The sequence below is a fragment of the Taudactylus pleione genome, unplaced genomic scaffold (assembly GCF_031769625.1).
Source record: "Taudactylus pleione unplaced genomic scaffold, aTauple2 ptg000041l, whole genome shotgun sequence".
Taxonomy (NCBI): domain Eukaryota; kingdom Metazoa; phylum Chordata; class Amphibia; order Anura; family Myobatrachidae; genus Taudactylus; species Taudactylus pleione.
Window position 1 is genome coordinate 72,901,052 of NW_028284443.1, and position 22,109 is coordinate 72,923,160.

Genomic DNA, 22,109 nt, shown 5'->3' on the forward strand with positions numbered 1-22,109 from the left:
ATATTTTCAATGGGTGTTTCTGGGTGGTAAATTGGGTGTGTGGGAAAGGCCAGCAGTTGGGGGAGTGTCTGTGTCAGCAACTGTATCTAAAGACGCAGTTCCACTGACACCAGCAGCCATGGACCTTGGGACATTCTGCGCCTGCCATAGGCAGGTGCAATGTCCGATAGTAAAGCCGATAGTGTGATAGTAAAGCCGATAGTGTGCCTTTGTACGTACAACAGCGATTTTGCAACGCAGCCAGTGGGCATCTCAACAGTATGCCCATTAGCCACCACATTAACTTAATAAGATAGTAGCAGCTGCGCCAAAAGGTGCAGTAGCTACTACAAATGCGTCCACCTCTGAATCACCCCCAAAGGGTGGGAACAAACCCTTAGGAGGTATAAGAGAAAATGATTCAATGCCGAGCACTAAAAATCCTATTTTCTCTAACATCCTATATGGGGACACTGCTAGAAAACAATGATGTTCCAAAGATGGCCCTATGGGGCGGTTGATTAAGTTATGGCAAAAATATTACGCCCAAAATCGACCAAATGAGGATTGGACCAAGACCAGTGGGCGATTGCAGTTGAACTGTGCACAAATGGAAGAATGCAAATGGAACGGAAATTGAAGCAGGAAACCATCCTGCCGGAAAACTTCATGCAAAGAAAGCATGGACACTACTTGCAAGAGAACAGGGCACGGATGTGATTCTGTATGGCCAAGATCTCCTCAGGAAGAAACACCTTGTGACACCTGGTTTAAAAGATTAGAACAAGGAAAGCCATGCACTGTGATGGGACAAGTTTGAGAAATGTATCATCTAGCCATGCTTTTCCAACATCTCTGCAAGTCAGCTTTGATGAGGAGGTTGTCCAAGTATGGATTAGGCTTCACTCTTTTGAACAGGACTGCCTTCTGTTAGGGTGACCGCCATGTGAGTCAATAGAATAAGCTCTTGGAAGAGCACATAGTGTCTTCCCAAAGACAAGAAATGACCTATACTATTGCCCCGTAACCTCCAGTAACAGGCAAAGGATAAAGCCTCCCAAAACAGTTTTAATTCCACATTTAAGACAGACAGCGTGGTGGGCTGAAATGGCCAAAACAAAATATTGGAACAAGCCAGGCACAGCATCCATCAGAATGTCAACAGAGTAGGGTAAAATAGCCCTGGTCAGTTTCACCAAAGGCAAAAGGTCTGGTCTGGTCGACCCTGACTGCATTCCCTCACTCAGCCGCTCAGACTACTTCTCTTCTGCCTTGTTGGTGCCACCGGGACCAGCCTAAGAGACAGCCCAGCAGTGATGAAGACTGATTTGAAAGTATCCTCGCATTTCTTATATGAACTGTCCTTTAAGGATGGCGCATTAGGAATGGAGGTAATGGCGGGCTTGGCTAGCCAAGCAATGGACAACTCCACACGAGGCGTGTTTTCCCATTTCTTAAAAGCCACTTTAGAGGAGAGTTAGGAAGTCTCTTCAGGACATGACAACACAAATCCAGCTTCTCCCAATCATCCCCCAGGAAATCCATGAGGTTATAGCCAATGGTGTAAGTCTCATAGTGACCACCCTGTTACAAAGTTCCTTGAGAAAAAGTGTAGTACGACAAAGACTGTTCGCCCACAGCCAAAGATGTTTAGGAGGATTTTTTTTCTCAGACATTGTGAAAGACAAGAAAACACATGTGACAACCACCTGTAAAACAATCAACACATAGCGGGAGTGGATTTATAGAGTGACAGAAAATAAAGTATCAGTGCAGGAAAGCCCCACAGAAGACAGAAGATAAGATCATGCCAAGAAATACAACAGAAAATATAAAGTGTAAGAATATAACATTTAGCAAATAGAAAAGACAAAGAAAACACCAATCTTGAAGTACCAATACAAGTTTGCCATCTAGCATGCCCCTTAACAGTTTACTATGCTAAGCACCACACAATTAAACAGCAATCATCCTCAGTTGTTATGAAAATGTCCACTGCAATGAGGGAGGAGGGATGATTCGGCACGCTGAAGCTACCATGAAAAAACTGCGAGTGAACAGCCCTCTGAGTCCTGGCCAGATTGGTGCCTCTATTCCCACCAATGCTAGACACATAAAGGTACAATTCCAATGAGCGTTTACCGCCTGTACTATCACAGAACACAAAATCCAACCAAGGGAGGGAAAGGGTGTTTGATGAGATTTACAACAAGCCAAATCTCAATCGTGGAGAGACAAGGTTGCATTAAGGTTCCACCTACTGCACCCGAATCAGGGTCTGGTGCACAAAGCTCACTTAGAGAACCAGGAGCAGCAAGGGAAGGTGTGGCAGATATCCACTCCAACCTGTCCTTCTCCAGCAGAGTTCACAGCCGAAACCTACAGCTGTAAACTAAGAAGCAGTGTAAAAAAAAATGAAAGAAAATAACTTAATACAGAAGTCTCAAAGTCCAATTCTCATAGTGCCCACTCCATGGTCACAAAAAAAAAAATAAACTATGGCAGACTGTAGAAGGGAGAGAGGTAGTCTACAAAAAAGTTAGTTTGAAAATGTGTCTACTCCTGGACCAGTACCCTCTATAATCACCAAATTTCCCCAGACAGGATGCTAGAGAATTTACCTGTAACGTTACTGAATACACACAGCCATTAAGAGGTTAAATAATGGTCACAGGGAATATGGATTTCAATTATACTGTCTAAATCACAGGTTCTCAAACTCAGTCCTCAGGACCCCAAACAGTGCATGTTTTCAAGGTCTCTTCACAGAATTACAAGTGAAATAATTAGCTCCATCTGTGAATCTTTCAAAATGTGTAAGTGAGTAATGACTACACCTGTGCACCTGCTGGGTGACCTGGAAAAAGTGACATGTGTGGGGTCTTGAGGACAGAGTTTGAGAACCACTGGTCTAAATGATCTCAATTGGTAATTTATATAAAACTAAAAATAAAATACACTTGTAAATAATTGCTTACCTTTTCACTTTATCATAATTTTCTATTTTATAGTCCCCTTGTTGAATTAGCTGCTTAGTGTCTGCCAATTGCAATGTCAACCGCTGACATCTTGTGTCCAGTTCTGAACGACATCTCCTTTCCTCTTCATAACTCTGTGATAAAGGTAACTATAGCTTAATTGTCATCAGCTTATAACAATATTTTTGTTTTTCTAAACACCGCAAGATTACATTTATACGGTATATGCATCTGAGATTTCAAAGCAGCTGATGTCCCTTAAATGATGACTGGGCTGTGTGAGCAATGTATACAGCAGTATTTAAATGTTAGCGGTGTAGAACTGAGTTAGTTAGATCATGCAGCCATCAAGAATACACATCTAACCAATTGTTGCAGCTAGACAGGTGGTTCCCCTGAGAAAAAGGACTCTTCAGGTATACTTGAATTCAATAAATAAAGTCCATAAAAAGTGCCTTGGTCAAAACCATGTTGCACTGCAGGTAGGGAAAATGTACAATGTGCAGAGAGTTAGATTTGGGAAGGGTGTGCCCAAACTGACATCTAAATTGCAGTGTAAAAATAAAGCTGTCCAGCAGCCGGTATTTACCCCACATGCAAATTTTTTTTAATGTATTTGTGCCCTGTGCATTGCAAAATTGTCCAGGTACAGAGTTAATTGGTATTTCTTACTATATTCCGAACCCTGAATAAGGCGCATAGACTTTAAATCATTTTTAAACAAAGATCACATTGGATGTTTATTGATGTATTTATAGTATTTCAACTAATTTCAGTTTGCAGTGAATATATAATTACATGAATGTAAATATTCCTATTGCATGGCACAAAAATACTTGTTGCTGCAAATGTATGAGATATTTATACAAAAATACACCCTGCATACCTGTTATAAGTGACCTTTTAAATCAAAGAGAAAAGCTATATATAACAAAATAGACACATACTTCAAAACATCTGTAAGAATTTGAAAAACATGCTCTGCTAGACTTATCGCTCTGCAGTTTCCATGTTCATAAGGCAAATATTGACAAAGTCAAAAGTCAATATTACCCACCAAAAGAAATAAATCAGAACATTTATACCAAAACAGAAGCAGACTAACAACATCTAGAGGAACTACTTTGCAATGATAAAATACTGCAATGCTAGAAAAAATACAGACTCTCAAACAGAATATCCTCACAAGAAAAACAGAAGATCAAAGTAACAAGAAAATATGTAACACAGGAAAAATAAATACCTGCCCATGGTTAGCATGTTTAAACCCAGCTGAAGAACAACTATTATCATCAAAATATGGATACCTCTTGCAAATGCTGGACATACACTATACAATTGTCTGTCAGCTATCTGTCCAATCTAGCTGGTTGGAATGAAAATCTGGTAATGTATGGACAATATGACAATCGACCATATGGTCCCAAATATTTGAATACTGACAAAAACGATTGTTCAAATTAATTAAAATTTGTTTGCTTTAACCAATTTGTCTGAACAGGTTGGGTACAGGATGCAAGCGCTCGGGATCCCGGTGGTCAGAATCCCGACAGGGTTAAAACATCGACAACGGAAACTAAGTAGCCTAACCCAACCCCTACCCCTAAACCTCCCAGCACTCTAAACCTAACCTCCCCACCTAGTGCCTAAACCTAATCTTCCCCCCTAGTGCCTAATCCAAACCCTCCCACCCAGTGCCAAAGGCTGGGTACACACAAAGATTTTCTGTCCAACCATCCAACTAGTTGATTGGTTGGAATGAAAATCTGGTAAGGTAAGAAAACAAATGACAATCAGCAATTTGCTCCCAAACGCCCGAAAATGGACAAAAACTGTTGTTTGTTAATTGTTTTGATCTAAACAATTTGTTCAAACTTGTCAGATCGACAATTTTCATCTGTTTTCTGGAATTTAGGAGCAAATTGCTGATCATCAGTTACTCCCATACGTTACCAGATTTTCATTCCAGCCAATCTAGTTGGATGGTTGGATAGAAAATCTTTATGTGTGTACCCAGCCTTACACTAACGCTCTCCCTGGCCCCACTACTTACCATTGAGATGACGGCACCGGAATTCTGACTGGTGTCGGGATTCCGGCGCCGTCAATCCAACAGCCGGTATTTCAACTACCTCCCCTGTAAACACTGCAATACCTATTCTCACCTCAAGCTAAGAGACATATCTGAATGTCTAGTGATCTACTGCACCATTACCTCACAATTTTCATTGATTCTCTGCATACACTTAGCACTTTTAAAGAGGGTATTTGGGCACTTGTGAGTGTATACAAAAACGTACGATGCTCAGGCTAGGATTGAGACAAAAAATAAACCTAAAATATTCTATTGCGAATATATACAGATATTTTTGATAAACACTATGGCTAGGTTTGAGAACATTACTATTTCAAGGTTACGGATGTAAAATTTTGAAAAAGTATATTAAAAAAAAAAAAAAAAAAAGTTTCACATTATAAAAACAAATTTGTATTTATTCCATGTTGTTCTAAAATTGTACATAATAGATTTAAAAGTTGGGAACTCATCGAGATCATATAATTTATTCATATTTGTTTATTGAAACATGCAAAAACAATTAATATTTGTATCTATAATACAGTATGCTTAATGTACTGTGCCTTAGCAGGGGGAAGAGGTACACAATAAATCTACTTGTAGGTGACCCACTCATCAGAATGTTCAATTAACGTAAGTGGAACAAAGTTAAGACATAATACTGGATAGCAAATTAAATCTGAGCGATTATACAATATACAGAGCGAAAAATGTGTATGCGAGCAAATGTACAGAGCCATTTAGTTGAATCAAACTGTCCAGGTACAGGAATAAATGGGGAGTAGATGATAAAAGTGTTTATAAACATTTATGTGATATAACTATGTATCTATTAACAGGTGCAGTTTTTGAATTGTACAATAAGAGAATGGCGCATATTACATATCTTATCACACAAAAATCTCTTTATACTGCTCAAATAAGGAACAGGTGATGTGTAATGGTCCTTTGATTGAAATTAATCATAACAGAGACCGTACTAAGGGCCTTATTCAATTAGGAGTGAAAAGCCGTTTTCGCATGGTTTTTGCTTATTTTTTTGCCTCGTTTTTTTACTCCGTATTAATTTCTATTCCGTTTTCGCCACGGAAATAGGCGATACTTCAGGTGAAAAAACACAGCAGGTGAAAAAAAAAAAAAAGTGTAAAATCTATATTTTGGGGTGCAGATGTTGGCAAACCACCCAAAACCCTTGGTACACCCCCCCCAAAGGACAATTCACCCCCCAAAAAATTTCAAAAAAATACCAGGAACACCCCAAAAAATGCCTTTGAAATTTGGGATGAAAATGACAAAAGTGGGGGGACAACTTAAAAAACTAGCGAAATAAGCTTCTGGGGGTGCTCTAAGAAGGGGACATGTGTTTTTGGGATTGCAGGTGCTTGTATGACAGAGGAATTTCACTTTTCAAAAACTTTACAGTGGAGACATTAAAATATGCTAGTACCCATTTTCAAGTACCCCAAATTTGACATGGCTACTTATTTTCACCAAAAAATACTCCTTAATGCCATTCTTCACCACTTTTGCAAGGACGCTAATAACAAGCATTTTAAACAACTTTAATACCCCAATTAGTTTTATTAGGGCTATTGGAACACTTCTACATTGATCCCCAATGTTAGTGCATCTTTTTTGGGGGGGTAAGGATGATTTCCCCAAGTCTGACAGTACTTTCTGCCTGTTTTGCATTCGCAGCTTGTCAGTACTTGCGGGCTGTTTTGGACTTGAATACGGCGTTAAGCGGGGACGCGCACGATAAGCTTTTGCGTCCAAAACACGTGATGCAGGCGAAAAGTTGGGTAGGCGTAACTTTTTTGTGGATGCAAAAGTAATTGAATACGGCCCTAAGGGAGAAGACATTGAAACCACCTGGTCGTCTCTCCTGGAAAGAGTCCTTTTCTACCTATAGCCCCTAGCCTCTAACTGATCATCCAGTAGGTGGGATAACATGATCAGTGATCCACATGCTGCATGTTCCCCATAAATGGGAAGCAACAGCCAGGCCAGTATAGAGACCAGTTGAGAGATGTATCAAACTGTCATGAGCGATAAAGTGGAGAAGTTACCCATAGCAGCCAATCAGCTTCTGTAATTTAATAGACTGTGCTAGATAAACGATAGCTACAAGCGGATTGGTTGCTATGGTTATCTCTCGCAATATCTCTCCCCTTAGGCATTAAGGACTATAGGTCTTTAACCCTCCAGTGTGACAATTATTTAATATACAGTCAGGTGCATAAATATTGGGACATTGATAGAATTTTCATATTTTGGCCTCTATTCACCACCACAATGGCTTTGAAATGAAACAAACAAGATGTGCTTTAACTGCAGACTTTCAGATTTCATTTGAGGGTAATTACATCCAAATCAGGTGAACGGTGTAGGAATTACAACGGTTTCTATATGTGCCGCCCACTTTTTAAGGGGCCAAAAGTAATAGGACAAACTAAACAATCCTAAATCTAACTTTCACTTTTTAATACTTTGTTGCAAATCCTTTGCTGGCAATTACAGCCTGAAGTCTGGAACGCATAGACATCACCAGACGCTGGGTTTCATTCCTGGTGATGCTCGGCCAGGCCTCTACTGCAAATGTCTTCAGTTCCTGCTTGTTCATGGGGCATTTTCCCTTCAGTTTTGTCTTCATCAAGTGAAATGCATGCTCAATCGGATTCAGGTCAGGGGATTGACTTGGCCATTGCATAACATTCTGGTTTTTAGACTTAAAAAACTCTTTGTTTGGTTTTGCTGTATGCTTCGGGTCATTGTCCATCTGCACTGTGAAGCGCCGTCCAATGAGTTCTGAAGCATTTGACTGAATATGAGCATATAATATTGCCCAAAACACTTCAGAATTCATTCTGCTGCTTTTGTCAGCAGTCACATCATCAATAAATACAAGGGAACCAGTTCCATTGGCAGCCATACATGCCCACGCTATGACACTACCACCACCATGCTTCACTGATGAGGTGGTATGTTTTGGATCATGAGCAGTTCCTTTCCTTCTCCATACTCTTCTCTTCCCATCACTCTGGTACAAGTTGATCTTTGTCTCATCTGTCAATAGGATGTTGTTCCAGAACTGTAATGGCTTTTGTAGATGTTGTCTGGCAAAGTCTAATCTGGTCTTCCTGTTTTTTGAGGCTCACCAATGGTTTACATCTTGTGGTGAACCCTATATATTCACTCTTGTGAAGTCTTCTCTTGATTGTTGACTTTGACACATATACATCTACCTCCTGGAGAGTGTTCTTGATTTGGTCAACTGTTGTGAAGGGGTTTTTCTTCACCAGGGAAATAATTATTTTGTCATCCACCACAGTTGTTTTCTCTGGTCTTTCGGGTCTTTTGGTGTTGCTGAGCTCTCCGGTGCATTCTTTCTTTTTAAGAAAGTTCCAAACAGTTGATTTGGCCACACATAATGTTTTTGCTATCTCTCTGATGGGTTTGTTTTGATTTTTCAGCCTAATGATGGCTTGCTTCACTGATAGTGACAGCTCTTTGGATCTCATATTGAGAGTCGACGGCAACTGATTCCAAATGCAAATGTCACACCTAGAATCAACTCCAGACCTTTTATCTGCTTAATTGGTAATGAAATAACGAGGGAATAGCCCACACCTGTCCATGAAATAGCTTTTGAGTTGATAGTCCCATTACTTTTGGCCCCTTAAAAAGTGGGAGGCACATATAGAAACCGTTGTAATTCCTACACCGTTCACCTGATTTGGATGTAAATACCCTAAAATGAAATATGAAAGTCTGCAGTTAAAGCACATCTTGTTTGTTTCATTTCAAAGCCATTGTGGTGGTGAATAGAGGCCAAAATATGAAAATTCTATCAATGTCCCAATATTTATGCACCTGACTAACTGTATTTAGCTGCATGTATACATAGATTATAATACAGGTTGAGTCTCCCATATCAAAAATTATTGTGACCAGGTTTATTTTGGATATCGGAATATTCCGTATTTTGGAATATTTGCATACCATAATGAAATATCTTGGGTACTGGACCCAAATCTAAGCACAAAATACAATTATGTTTCATATACACCTTATACACACAGCCTGCAGATAATTTTATACAATATTTTAATTAATTTTGTGGCTCAACGTTTGAGCACATACATGAAATTAATTTATGTTTCATTTACATCTTATACACAGAGCCTGAAGGTAATTTCATACTATATTTTTAAATATTTTGTGCCTTAATGATGAAGAAAAAAAAAAAAAAAAAATTGGTATTTTGGAATATTCCGTATTTCAGATCATTTGGATATGGGATATTTATTTTATAAGAACATCTCACAGATGCTATAAAATTTGATAAGAGCCTTGAAGAAATTAAAACTTTGCTAAATAGTTGTGCTGAAAGCAAATTAGCTACTCTGTGAATTTCCTACATAGCTAAAGAATAAACATTAATCGGTCCTGCTGCATGAGTAGAATTATTTAAGTAATGATATGTGTATAGTTGTTTAAATGATGGCAGTTTAAAAGGTGAAAAGCAGTTGAATGGACTTCCTATTCCTTCTCTCCGAGCGTTATGTAATAGTGCCCAATGAGAATAGCAGAAATGTCCCGATGCAGCATTCAGCTTAATAGCCCGCTGCAATAGGAGACTTGTGTTCTTTTACAATGCATGAATCCTTGCAACACTGCTTAATGGTGCTCATCCTGACTAGTATGGCCAGTTATTAGAGATATTTCATTCAAATGCTAAAAGATTTATGCTGAAATAAATATAAGCAACAAAACAATATGCATTATTTTCCATTTAAAGTAAAACACAAGCAAATTAAATGTAACTTTGTACAGTGGCTTGATAACCTTTTTTTTAAAAAGAAAATAATTGTGATTTTAGATATTATATACCTGTATGATACTGCCATTTACTAGTTATCATTAAATAATATAAATGACAGTCTATAGTGTGTACTTTAAGAAGCGTATTACCATACCTCCATTAAATTCTTAACTTGCTGCTTGTACCCATTCAGCTCCTCAGATTGTTTTTCAGTCTTTATCTGAAATTCATTTAATTTATTTTTCAATGGCTGGACCACTTCATAGAAGCAAACCTGAAATGTTAATGAATAAATTAATCAATCAACCCATTAGGATATAATAGTAACAAATAATTAAAACAAACAGAGACCTTGCATTAAACTAATCACTTACACAAATGGAAAAGTCTGTACAGTTCTGGAGTAAAATATAAATCATTAGTTAATCTTAACAAATAAATGTTTTTCTCCCCAACACATTCCGAAAAATAAGTTCAATAAAAAAAAATAAAAAAAAGACAGATATGAAGACCATTCCAATCCCTCTAAAACAAAGTGTGATATACTGTAAAATCGAATGTAATCCAAAAACATACAAATGGTTAGCTCAAAAAAAAAAAATATACGACTAAACACACACACACACACACACACACACACACACACACACACACACACACAAAAAACCAGCACTCCAAGAAATAATGCCAAAATATGTATATTTCTCATAGAAAAAGCATGCAATCCCAATGTAGACTCCAGTACAATAATTTCAATAGTTTTAGTCACAAATCAGAAAGTGCAATGTGCCAAGCATAGCAGCAAAAATAGGATACTTGCGAACTGCCACGATCTGGAGTCAAATACATAGGAACATGATGTCAGTATTGACTGGAGTCTACATTGGGATTGCATGCATAGTTTATGAGAAATATACATCTTTTGGCATTATTTCTTGGAATGTTGGTTTTTTCTGTATTAATCCAGTATGATTTAGCACCCTCCATCGATTTTTTTTTTTTTTTGGGAGTGCGCAGGATTTGCCTATTACATATATAAAAATATATATATATTTATTAAATAGCTGTATAATATATTATACAAACACACACACACACACTGCACAAAAGCCCATTAAGATATATGAATTTCATCATGTGTAACCTTTTTTAAAACATTACCAACAATATAATGAAGCAAATAATGTATTATAAAGAGCAGATAAATATAAAAACTGTAAAACAAACGCTGCGGATGATATTTAGCACTTATGATTAATGATTCAAATGATGATATCAGTGCTATGATAACAAAGAAACAGCACTTGTTAGATCACCAGCACTGATTACTTTGGATGGTAAAATAAGAACAAGAGCAGAAGTGACCAACTGTTGATACTAAAATGTAATGGAACAACTAATTGTTGTCCTATAGTTTAAGCCAGAGGTTCCCAAACTTTTTTGATTTTTTTTCAGTAAAAGTTAAGTAAATTGTTCTTACCTGTCATCCTTATGTTCAGTTATGTGGTTGTGGACAGGTTTCAGCTGTTTGTCCATATAGTTACATTACATTGACTATAAATTTGTTTTGGTGCTGGACCACCAACCTGAGGCAGTCCAGGATGCCACGGGGCACAGTTTGGGAACCACTGGATTAAGTCTTTCCTCCTTTCTTTTGTCAGGCTTATGTTGTAACTAGCTGAGATAGCGTTGCCCGGGTTAAAGACTGGACCCTGAAGTACACCTGCAGCCTTTATTTGTTTACGTTGTCCTCGCCTATAACCCTATTTCATTGATCCTGAATAGGTTTGCTAACATGCTTGCAAACAGTGGCATAACTACCGTGGGTGCAAGGGGTGCGGCTGTTTTGGTGCCCGAGCTGCCTCTGTGGCCTGCCGCTCCCCCTGCACCCAGTCTTACACACAAGGTGGGCCAGTTCAGTCAGGGCAGTCGAGGGGCGCCCAGGTGTCAGCAATGTTGATTTGGTGCCCTCCTGCCAGCTGATTACAGCTGGCGCACTGGCAGGCAGTCTTGGAGAGACAGTGCCGCCGGTCGTGAGGCAATTAGAGCTTGCAGACTGGCAGCCTATCAGCAGTGGCAGCTCCTGATTGGCTGCTGGTCCACGAGCACCGATTGGTTCGTGACCGGCGCCACAAATTCAAATTGCGCTGGCACTGTCTGTCCATGTCTGCCGCTGCACCAGCTGTAATTAGATGCCGGCTTGGCCCCAAGTCCATACTTGTTGGCTGCTGATGGCATACAGGGGGAGGTTTGAGGCTGCTGGGGGGACATGGGGAGGTGAGTTGCTGGTGGGGGTCATAATGTGTAAGGGGCGCTACTATTGTAATGTGTTATATGGGGCACTACTACTATGTCGCATAATCTGTAAAGGGCATTACTGTGTGGTATAATGTGTAAGGGGCATTACTGCACGGCATAATGTATAAGGGGCACAGCTACTGTGTGGCATGTGTATAATAGGGGATACTACTGTGTAGCATAACCTGAATCAGCTCTGTGTAGCATAATCTGAATGTGGCATAACCTGAATGGGCTCTGTGTGTGGGCAAATGTATGTGTTTTGTTTTTTGTGGCATAACCTGAATGGGCTCTGTGTGTGGGCAAATGTATGTGTTTTTTTTTTTTTTTTTTACCTCTGGAGGGCCCTTTTAAGATTTTATGTGGCCCACAAAGTTCTAGTTATGCCCATGGGCACCGAGAGATGGGAGGGAGCGGGTATTAATTACCCAGGCTTGTTGGAGGGGTCCAGCAGGGGCCTCCCTCTCCCTTTTACCTGTTAGCAGCGCAGCACACGCTGCTGTGTGCTGGGCTGCAGTGGGAGTCTCCTGTGGAGGGGGGGGGGGGAGAGGGGGTGAAACTATCACATTGATCGTGCCACTCCCTGGATTTGTGCCAGGCTGAGGGGTTCATAGCTACTCCCTCCTCAATGCAAAGGTTTTTTTGCACCCTGAGATTGGGTCCCCCCACTGACTCTCTACACTCCTGGTTACATCCTTGCATGCAAATACAGAGGCTCTGGATTTAATATGAATTTACTTGAGTCAACAAGTTTGCTCAGACCGAGATGAGGAAGATACTTCAGTTGCATTCTCACAGGTTTTTGGCAGAATGCCAATTTCCACTGGAACCTCTGTAATTTAAGAGTGTCCCCATGTTTAGCGATTGTGTTACAGTGTGTGGCCTTGACTAAATTCAAACCTAGGCAAAAACCTAATCCTGGTCAAATTACACCACCATGCCAAATTTGGTGGATTTAGGTAAAAAACTCTGGCCATGCATAAAAGGACAAAAAGACAGACACGCTTTCTCGCTTATTATATGGATTTTGGTTAATATTCACAAATCAAGAGAGTATTTTGCAAAAGGGCAAACAAACAAATAACCTTTTTTGGGGGGCATTCTTAAAGAAAAAAATATTTTGAATATTTGGTGATATGTGAGAATAATAAAAGTATACATTTGTATTTGTAATAACTAGTTTAAAATTAAAATATTGGGGGTATGTTACTCCAAGGGGTTTATTTACAACCAGACACTTCTGTTTGTGTTTATATCAGATATTTCAAAGTTATTTTACTAGCCATGTCTTACACTTCTGTAAATAAACCACCAAGTGTGAATGACATTTGTTCCTCATGATGAACATAGTAAAAGGACAAAACAACAAAAGGGTATTAAAATCCATATTTACCCAAACATTGGTCATATTACCTTACCAAGAAAAATAGGTCATACTATTTTGTATATGTGGTAAGTAAGAAATATTAAGGCGAAATATTGGTTCACAAAATAATCTGACCACATAAATCTGTGCATCAAATATAAGACTCCTTAAAACAGCGTGATCTGCAGGTACGTACAGTCAGGTCCATAAATATTGGGACATTGACAGAATTTTCAGATTTTGGCCTCTATTCACCACCACAATGGTTTTGAAATGAAACAAACAAGATGTGCTTTAACTGCAGACTTTCAGATTTAATTTGAGGGTAATTACATCCAAATCGGGTGAACGGTGTAGGAATTACAACAGTTTCAATATGTGCCTCCCACTTTTTAAGGGGCCAAAAGTAATGGGACTATCAACTCAAAAGCTATTTCATGGACAGGTGTGGGCTATTCCCTCATTATTTCATTATCAATTAAGCAGGTAAAAGGTCTGGAGTTGATTCTAGGTGTGACATTTGCATTTGGAATCAGTTGCTGTCGACTCTCAATATGAGATCCAAAGAGCTGTCACTATCAGTGAAGCAAGCCATCATTAGGCTGAAAAATCAAAACAAACCCATCAGAGAGATAGCAAAAACATTAGGTGTGGCCAAATCAACTGTTTGGAACTTTCTTAAAAAGAAAGAACGCACCGGAGAGCTCACCAACACCAAAAGACCCGGAAGACCACAGAAAACAACTGTGGTGGATGACAAAATAATTATTTCCCTGGTGAAGAAAAACCCCTTCACAACAGTTGGCCAAATCAAGAACACTCTCCAGGAGGTAGATGTATATGTGTCAAAGTCAACAATCAAGAGAAGACTTCACAAGAGTAATATAGAGGGTTCATCACAAGATGCAAACCATTGGTAAGCCACAAAAACAGGAAGACCAGATTAGAGTTTGCCAAACAACATCTAAAAAAGCCATTACAGTTCTGGAACAACATCCTATTGACAGATGAGACAAAGATCAACTTGTACCAGAGTGATGGCAAGAGAAGAGAAGGAAAGGAACTGCTCATGATCCAAAACATACCACCTCATCAGTGAAGCATGGTGGTGGTAGTGTCATGGCGTGGGCATGTATGGCTGCCAATGGAACTGGTTCCCTTGTATTTATTGATGATGTGACTGCTGACAAAAGCAGCAGAATGAATTCTGAAGTGTTTCGGGCAATAGTATATGCTCATATTCAGTCAAATGCTTCAGAACTCATTGGACAGCGCTTCACAGTGCAGATGGACAATGACCCGAAGCATACTGCAAAAGCAATCAAAGAGTTTTTTAAGGCTAAAAAGTGGAATGTTATGCAATGGCCAAGTCAATCCCCTGACCTGAATCCGATTGAGCATGCATTTCACTTGATGAAGACAAAACTGAAGGGAAAATGCCCCAAGAACAAGCAGGAACTGAAGACATTTGCAGTAGAGGCCTGGCAGAGCATCACCAGGGATGAAACCCAGCGTCTATGCGTTCCAGACTTCAGTCTGTAATTGCCTGCAAAGGATTTGCAACAAAGTATTAAAAAGTGAAAGTTAGATTTAGGATTGTTTAGTTTGTCCCATTACTTTTGGCCCCTTAAAAAGTGGGAGGCACATATAGAAACCGCTGTAATTCCTACACCGTTCACCTGATTTGGATGTAATTACCCTCAAATTAATTCTGAAAGTCTGCAGTTAAATCACATCTTGTTTGTTTCATTTCAAAGCCATTGTGGTGGTGAATAGAGGACAAAATATGAAAATTCTGTCAATGTCCCAATATTTATGGACCTGACTGTATATAGTTGGTCAATATCTCTTCATGATGAATGCAATAAAAATGTACATACAACAGTTCTAGTGGACATACGTGGAGCATGTAGTCAATACTATAGGCTGAGAACTCAGGGCATAAATCACATTCCCTCACAATAGAAAAAAATAAAAATACTTTTTAAAAAATGCACTACAATGTTATAAATAGTAGTCAGTTCCTCAGACTGGAATAAACAGTATTTATATAGACAGGTGCACAACCTCAGAAAATAGCATACAACTTATGAAAAGCGGAACAAAAATGAGTGTACAATTTGCAGGCAGTGGTGTTTATTAGAACACTTTCTAATGTACAAGAAAAGTACTTACTAATGCCAAAAAAATATAAATAAATATACATACATATACATACACAGTGTATATTATAAGGGCACAGTCGTGCCCTTTATTAAGGCTGCATCTAAAAAAACGGATTTCTCCATAGAGAATTCTGAAGGGGGGGGCAGGGTGTTCAAGGGGCTACACCTCAAAAGGTATAGGAGATACGGATCTGAAATTTGGTAGGGGCGGGTAGAACTGTCACTGGGTGCTGCATGGCAAATTTCAGGGCAAAAACATAAAAAATTTGCATTTGGGAGTAATCTAAATGCTCCAACTGTCAGTTTTTCTGACATTGTCAATTAGGAAACATTTTGTGCAGTAGTCTATGGGGGATTTTTGGGATGGCAAAACTCAAGTTAGGGGTGGAATTTAGACTTGGGGTTTGTTTTATTAGGTAGCTATTGTGCCAGGGTACGTGCTTTTGGGGTTCAGGTGAATTAGAAAGTTACAGTTTTCAAACTATTACCTCAAGAATGCGCCATTATAAAGATAGGACTTTTCAACTTGTTCCGCAGCCGCAGTAGGAGCCTCCAGCAGGTGTAGTCATAGTGGCTTCACTTGGGTGCAGCAAGATGGCCATCGTTTGCGGGCGGTAGCGGGCAAAGCAGCGGCGGTGGGGACCTCAGCGGCAGCGGTTGTCGGTGGAGGACGCGGGTGTTGGTGGGGTCGCAGGTGTTGGCGGCGGAGGGTCCGGCAGCAGCGGAGGATCCGGCGGTGGTGGGAGTATTGGCGGCGGGCATGGACCCGAGAGGATTCAGACTCCGCCCGCCATTATGGCGAATACGGCAGCGGCACCGATTTCAAAAATGGCGCCTCTGCGCTATTTTTGAAATTCAAAGATGGCCACCGCTAGCCAATCACGGCTCGTGGCGGCCAGCTTTGAATTTTAAAATGGGCGCTGCTGTCATACTTGGCAGAATGGCTGGTGGAGACTAGATCCTCTCGGATCCATGCCTGTCGCCGACACCCGAATAAGAGCTGGTCCCGAAGCTGCTTCCGCCGACGATGACTTTCAAATGATTTTCAAAGATGGCATCACGACTTGTGACGTCATTGGAGGCGGCGGCACCTGCAGAGGACCATAGAAGCCCTGGGGAAGTGGCAGCCACCCCCCCAGGTGAAGACGCCAGAAGCCCTGGCGGGTGGCCGCCTCCCAGGCAAAGACGCTTAAGCCCTGGCGGGTTGTCACCCGCCAGACGAAGATGCCAAAGCCCTGGCGGATTGGCGCCCGCCGGGCGAAGACACCAGAAGTCCTAGTGGGTGGCGGCCATGCAAAAGAGCTGACACAGGCTGCCGCCCACTAGGTGAAGATGCCAGAAGCCCTGGCGGGTTGGCGCCCTCCAGGCGAAAACGCCGAAGCCCTGGTGGGTTGGCGCCTGCCGGGTGAAGACACCGGAAGTCCTAGTGGGCGGCTGCCATGCAAAAGAGCTGACACAGGCTGCCACCCACTAGGTGAAGAGCCGAAACCCTGGTGGATTGGCGCCTGCTAGGTGATAAATGCCAAAGCCCTGGCGGGTTGGTGCCCGCCGGGCGAAGACACCGGAAGTCCTAGTGGGCGGCGGCCACGAAAAAGAGCTATCACAGGCTGCCGCCCACTAGGCGAATAGACACCAAAGCCCTGGCGGGTTTGCGCCTGCCAGGCAAAGACGCCGGAAGTCCTAGTGGGTGGCAGCTACGAAGAAGAGCTATCACAGGCTGCCGCCCACTAGTTGAAGACGTCGAAGCCCTGGGGGGTTGGCGCCCGCCAGGCAAAAACGCCGAAGACCTGGCGGGTTGCCGCCCGCCAGGTGAAGATGCCTAACTCCTGGGGTGGCGGCGGCCATGCAAAAGAGCTTAAATGCCGCCGTCTCCCAGGTGTAGACCTGTAAAATAAAATATTACAATATTAAAGTGTGTTGTGTTATTTTAAAAATTTTTTCATAGGTGGACTACAGGTGGCAGTGGGCCCTAATGCCCAGCATGCTGGTACTTGTGGTTTTCCAAGTACCAGCATGCAGGGAGATGTGCTGGGACCTATAGTTCACCTGCAACAGAAAATGTTCTTTAAAATGCACCACACAACACAATCAACCCAGCACCTACCGCCCAGGGTCAGCATCACCCCTGACCGCTAGTCAGCCCAGGCCAGGGATCCCTGGGGAGTTGGGGATCCCCCTCCTCAGGGCACTCCAGGCCCAGGCTGATAGCCTGGGGCTATCCCCGGCACCCCTGGGCGGTGGGTGCCAGGCTGATTATGTATAGTGTGGTGCATAAGAAAATATATATGTCTTTTGCAGTAGTACTACAGGTCCCAGCAGGTATCCCCCGCATGCTGGTACTTGGAGAACCACAAGTTACAGCAGGCGGGGTATTAAGGGCCTGCTGGCACCTATAGTACCCCTGCAAAAGAAATATTCAAATAAAACACACAGAGTCTTATAAATCTTTTATTTAGCGGGACCTTCATCTAGAGCGCGGCGGCCAGTAAGCTCTTTTGCGTGGCTGCCGCACATCCAGGGCTTCTGCTGCGTTTTCACCTGGAGCGCAGCGGCCAGTAAGCTCTTTTGCGTGGCCGCCGCACATCCAGGGCTTCCCGTCGTCTTCATTCTTCAGCTGGTCTCTCCAGCTTCCCGGTAAAGTGTGGTGCATTTGAAAATATAAATATTGGCTTTTGCTGTGAAACTACAGTTCCCAGCAAGCCTCCCCTGCATGCCGGTACTTGGAGAACCACAAGAATCAGCATGCGGGGCATTACAGGCTTGCTGGTATCTTTAGTTCCACAGCAAAAGCAATATTGAAAAAACACACCGTAGAAAAGTATAATTTTATTAAAACATACATGCACACACACTATCTCACATACTCACCTATGTATCCCTGAAGCCAATCTGTCCTCTTCTCCAGTAGACAATCCAATGGATTACCTGTGAAAAAAAATTCCATACTCACCTCCTCCTATGCGTGGATCAGGTCCTCTTCACACAATCCAGGGTGTTGATAACTGGAGCTGCCCGATTGACAGCTCCGCCTGGGATTTCAGTACAGAAATCCCGATGCGTAGCGCTCATTGGCTGAGAGGCGCGAGCCTTCCGCCTCTCAGCCAATGAGCGGTTTTCACCATTGAATTCAATGGTGAGAACCGAGAGTGCCCTTTTCACAAATGGTGCCTCATCGCCATTTTTGAAATTCAAAGATGGCCGCCGCGAGTCAATCACGGCACGTGACGTCATCGCCCCGCCCCCTTGGCTGGCTTAAATACAGCAAGCAGTGCGTGCCCCGTCCATTCAGTCGTCGGCTGGGGAGCTGGAGAGACCAGCTGAAGAATGAAGACGACGGGAAGCCCTGGATGTGCGGCAGCCGTGCAAAAGAGCTTACTGGCCGCAGTGCTCCAGGTGAAGACGCCGTAGACGACCTGGATGGGCGACGGCCATGTAAAAGAGCTTAAAGTCCGTCATCCTCCAGGTGAAGGTGCGGCATAATAAAATACTTTTAAAAACGGTGTTTGTTTTATTTTAATATTTCTGTTGCAGGGGTACTATAGGTGCCAGCAGGCCCTTAATACCCTGCCTGCTGGTACTTGTGGTTCTCCAAGTACCAACATGCGGGGGATACCTGCTGGCACCTGTAGTACTATTGCAAAAGACGATATTTATAGTTTCTTTTACACCACACTATACATAATCAACCCGGCACCCACCGCCCAGGGGTGCCGGGGATAGCCCCGGGCTATCAGCCTGTGCCTGGGGTGCCCTGAGGGGGACCCCTTTATTGGGGGGGTCCCCAACTTCCCAGGGATCCCTGGCCTGGGCTGACTAGCGGTCAGGGGTGATGCTGCGGCTGGGGGGGCTCGGTGAAAGGGCTCCCCTGGCTATGGCATCACCCCCTTGCTAAACGGAGTCCGGTGCTGGTTTGGGGACATACAGGGGGCCCTATACATTCCCCCCCCCCCCCTGTATTTACAGAACCAGCTCAGAGCCCTGTGCTGGTTGCACCAAATATGGGGGGACCCCTATGTCATTTGTCCCCTGTATTTTGGCAACCAGGACAGGATCTCAAAAGCCTGGTGCTGGTTGTGCTTAATACAGGGGACCCCCTACGTCAGTTTGTCCCCTGTATTTAGCACAACCAGAACTGGGGCTCCAAAGCCCGGGGCTGGTTGTTTTGCTGGAAGCGGGACAGTTGGGAGGTATGCAAACCAAACTCCTGTGTGCGGTCCCCTCTTCCACCCTCTGTCGCCCACTGATGCCCCGCTGCCACTGCTCTGCACCACCGCTGCTGCCGCTACCCCACACGCCTACAGCCATCTCGCACTCTGCACCTCCCAAACCAACCTCCTGTGTGCTGTCCCCTCTTCCACCTGCGTTAGAGTACCATTTTGTTGCCCTTCTCCCCTGCAGGTGGCCCGGTTTGCTCATCCAAACCCTGATAGTTAATAAATTTTTAAAAAACGATGAAATTCCATAGGCAAAAAACCTTACGGTTTCATATGTCCCATTAAGGCTGCTTAGACATAATCTGAAAATTCACAAAACCTATTGATTTTCTGTCACTCAAACTCCAAAAAGCAATGAAATTACGATCATTAAGGCTGACGCCTTAATGGACGTGTTCCTTGCGCAATACAGATATGGTATGGCATCACACTCTGTGGTTAACGGCAAATTCAGAACTCTCACAGAATGAGATTGCTGTCACTCACAAAATGGTGGAGCTGCTAATTCTGTCACTCACAAAATGGTGGAGCTGCTAATTCACAGAACTGTGAGCTCATTGGAGTACACACATGCAGTCTATGCAACTGAGGTCAAAGCAGTTATGTGACTCCCACATCCGACTCAGTGCCCACAATCTTCCCATTTGATCACCAAAACAATCTCACTGGCTTCCAACATCCTTCTCACTGCAGACATTTATCTCATTTAGAATACACGTTCAGCTCCCTTATTTTAAAAAATATCATACTGCCTATGCATGTACACTATCTTCCCCTATATGCCTCCATGCTGCTATATATTCCCCAATCCCTACTGCTATGTGGTCTCCCAACTGTGATAGTCTGTGTTCCCTCATCCGCACCAATGTTTTTCACCAGTCCTCTATATAAATACTATTACTATACTATAATCTATCCTAGTCTGAGGAACAGACTACTATTTTTTTTTTCATTTATTTCTTTTTCATTGAGGGAATGCGATTATGCCCTGATTTCCCAGCCTATAGTATTTGCTACATGCACCACGTATGTCCACTAGAACTGAAAAATAGGAAAGGGGCGCTTAATTGAAATATATAGCTATATATATGTGGCACCTGTAAAATAATTGGATTAAATTGATGTTTACAGCTCATTTATGGATATAAAAATGGGTGGGTTCCATATAGCAATCACTGTGCATGATGATGGAAATGGGACTAACTCTCCCTATCTTACCCTTACTGGTAGATCCGGTTCCTCCGTTCTCTCCACTAGAACTGTTGTACAGATTAGTCCTGCTTCAATGTTGCCACTGCGACTTGCCGCGACACGCATGTCACAAGTCGCGCACTCGCGAGCGGACATGTGCACTGCGTTCACACCAGCGATCTATAGGATAACATGGTGTGAATGCTGCCGCAGCCTGGCGTGCTGTCGCATAAGCACGGTAAATTACATGCATGCGCGCGTTTGCCACATCGGCAGCAAAGATGAGAGAGGACGCATCTGTATGTACATTTTTATTGCAATCCGCATGAAGAGATATTGACCAATTATATCTACTATACGTACCTGCAGATCACGCTGTTTTAGGTAGCCATATATTTAATGCTCTAGTCCACAAATTTATGTTGTCAGGTTATTACCAATATTTCATATTAATATTGCTTGCTTATAACATATGATACAAAATAATATAACCTATTTTTCTGGGTAAGGTAATATGACCAATTTAATGGTAAATTATGGAGTTTAACACCCTTTGTTGTTTTGTCCTTTTAGTTTGCTCATAGTGAAGAACAACTCTGTTCACTCACACTTAGGCCCAGATTTATCAACGAGTGATATTCTTGTTATCACTCGTTACAAAGCTTAAATAGTGCTCCAACCAATAGTGCTCCAACCAATAGTGTCATGTGTTCGAAAAAATGGCAATTAGGAGCTGATTGGTTGGAACAGAATTTTAGATTAGTAACAAGTAATAGCAAGAACTAGGGAATCCCAGCAATAAATGCCTTAGTTATAAAGAAATTATGAATATTAGTTACTGAGGACATTATGGAGATAATGAAACAAAACCTTTCCATTATGACAGCAGTCTGAAAAATTACCATTAATCTTCTGTAGCAAGAATTGTAGAGCATCACAGTTCACACATTACACGTCCATAGGACCCGAAGCGTAGTATTGTGGCGAATAGGACCTGTGCCATGCAAGCAGCGTAT

The 22,109-nt window shown here is 42.1% G+C and overlaps 1 protein-coding gene across 4 annotated transcripts in view; it reads right to left on the reverse strand.

Moving 5' to 3' along the window:
- Nucleotides 1-22,109, reverse strand: part of PIBF1 (progesterone immunomodulatory binding factor 1) — a 276,137-nt gene that overhangs the window by 234,904 nt on the left and 19,124 nt on the right. For 3 of the 4 annotated variants that reach the window (XM_088459353.1, XM_088459346.1, XM_088459371.1), the window contains exons 5-6: nucleotides 10,014-10,133; nucleotides 2,958-3,091 (exon numbers count right to left, since the gene is read on the reverse strand). In XM_088459353.1, coding sequence (XP_088315479.1) covers nucleotides 2,958-3,091; nucleotides 10,014-10,133 — 254 coding nt within the window. The remainder of the gene's footprint in view (nucleotides 1-2,957; nucleotides 3,092-10,013; nucleotides 10,134-22,109) is intronic. The other variant, XM_088459362.1, reaches the window with a different exon arrangement.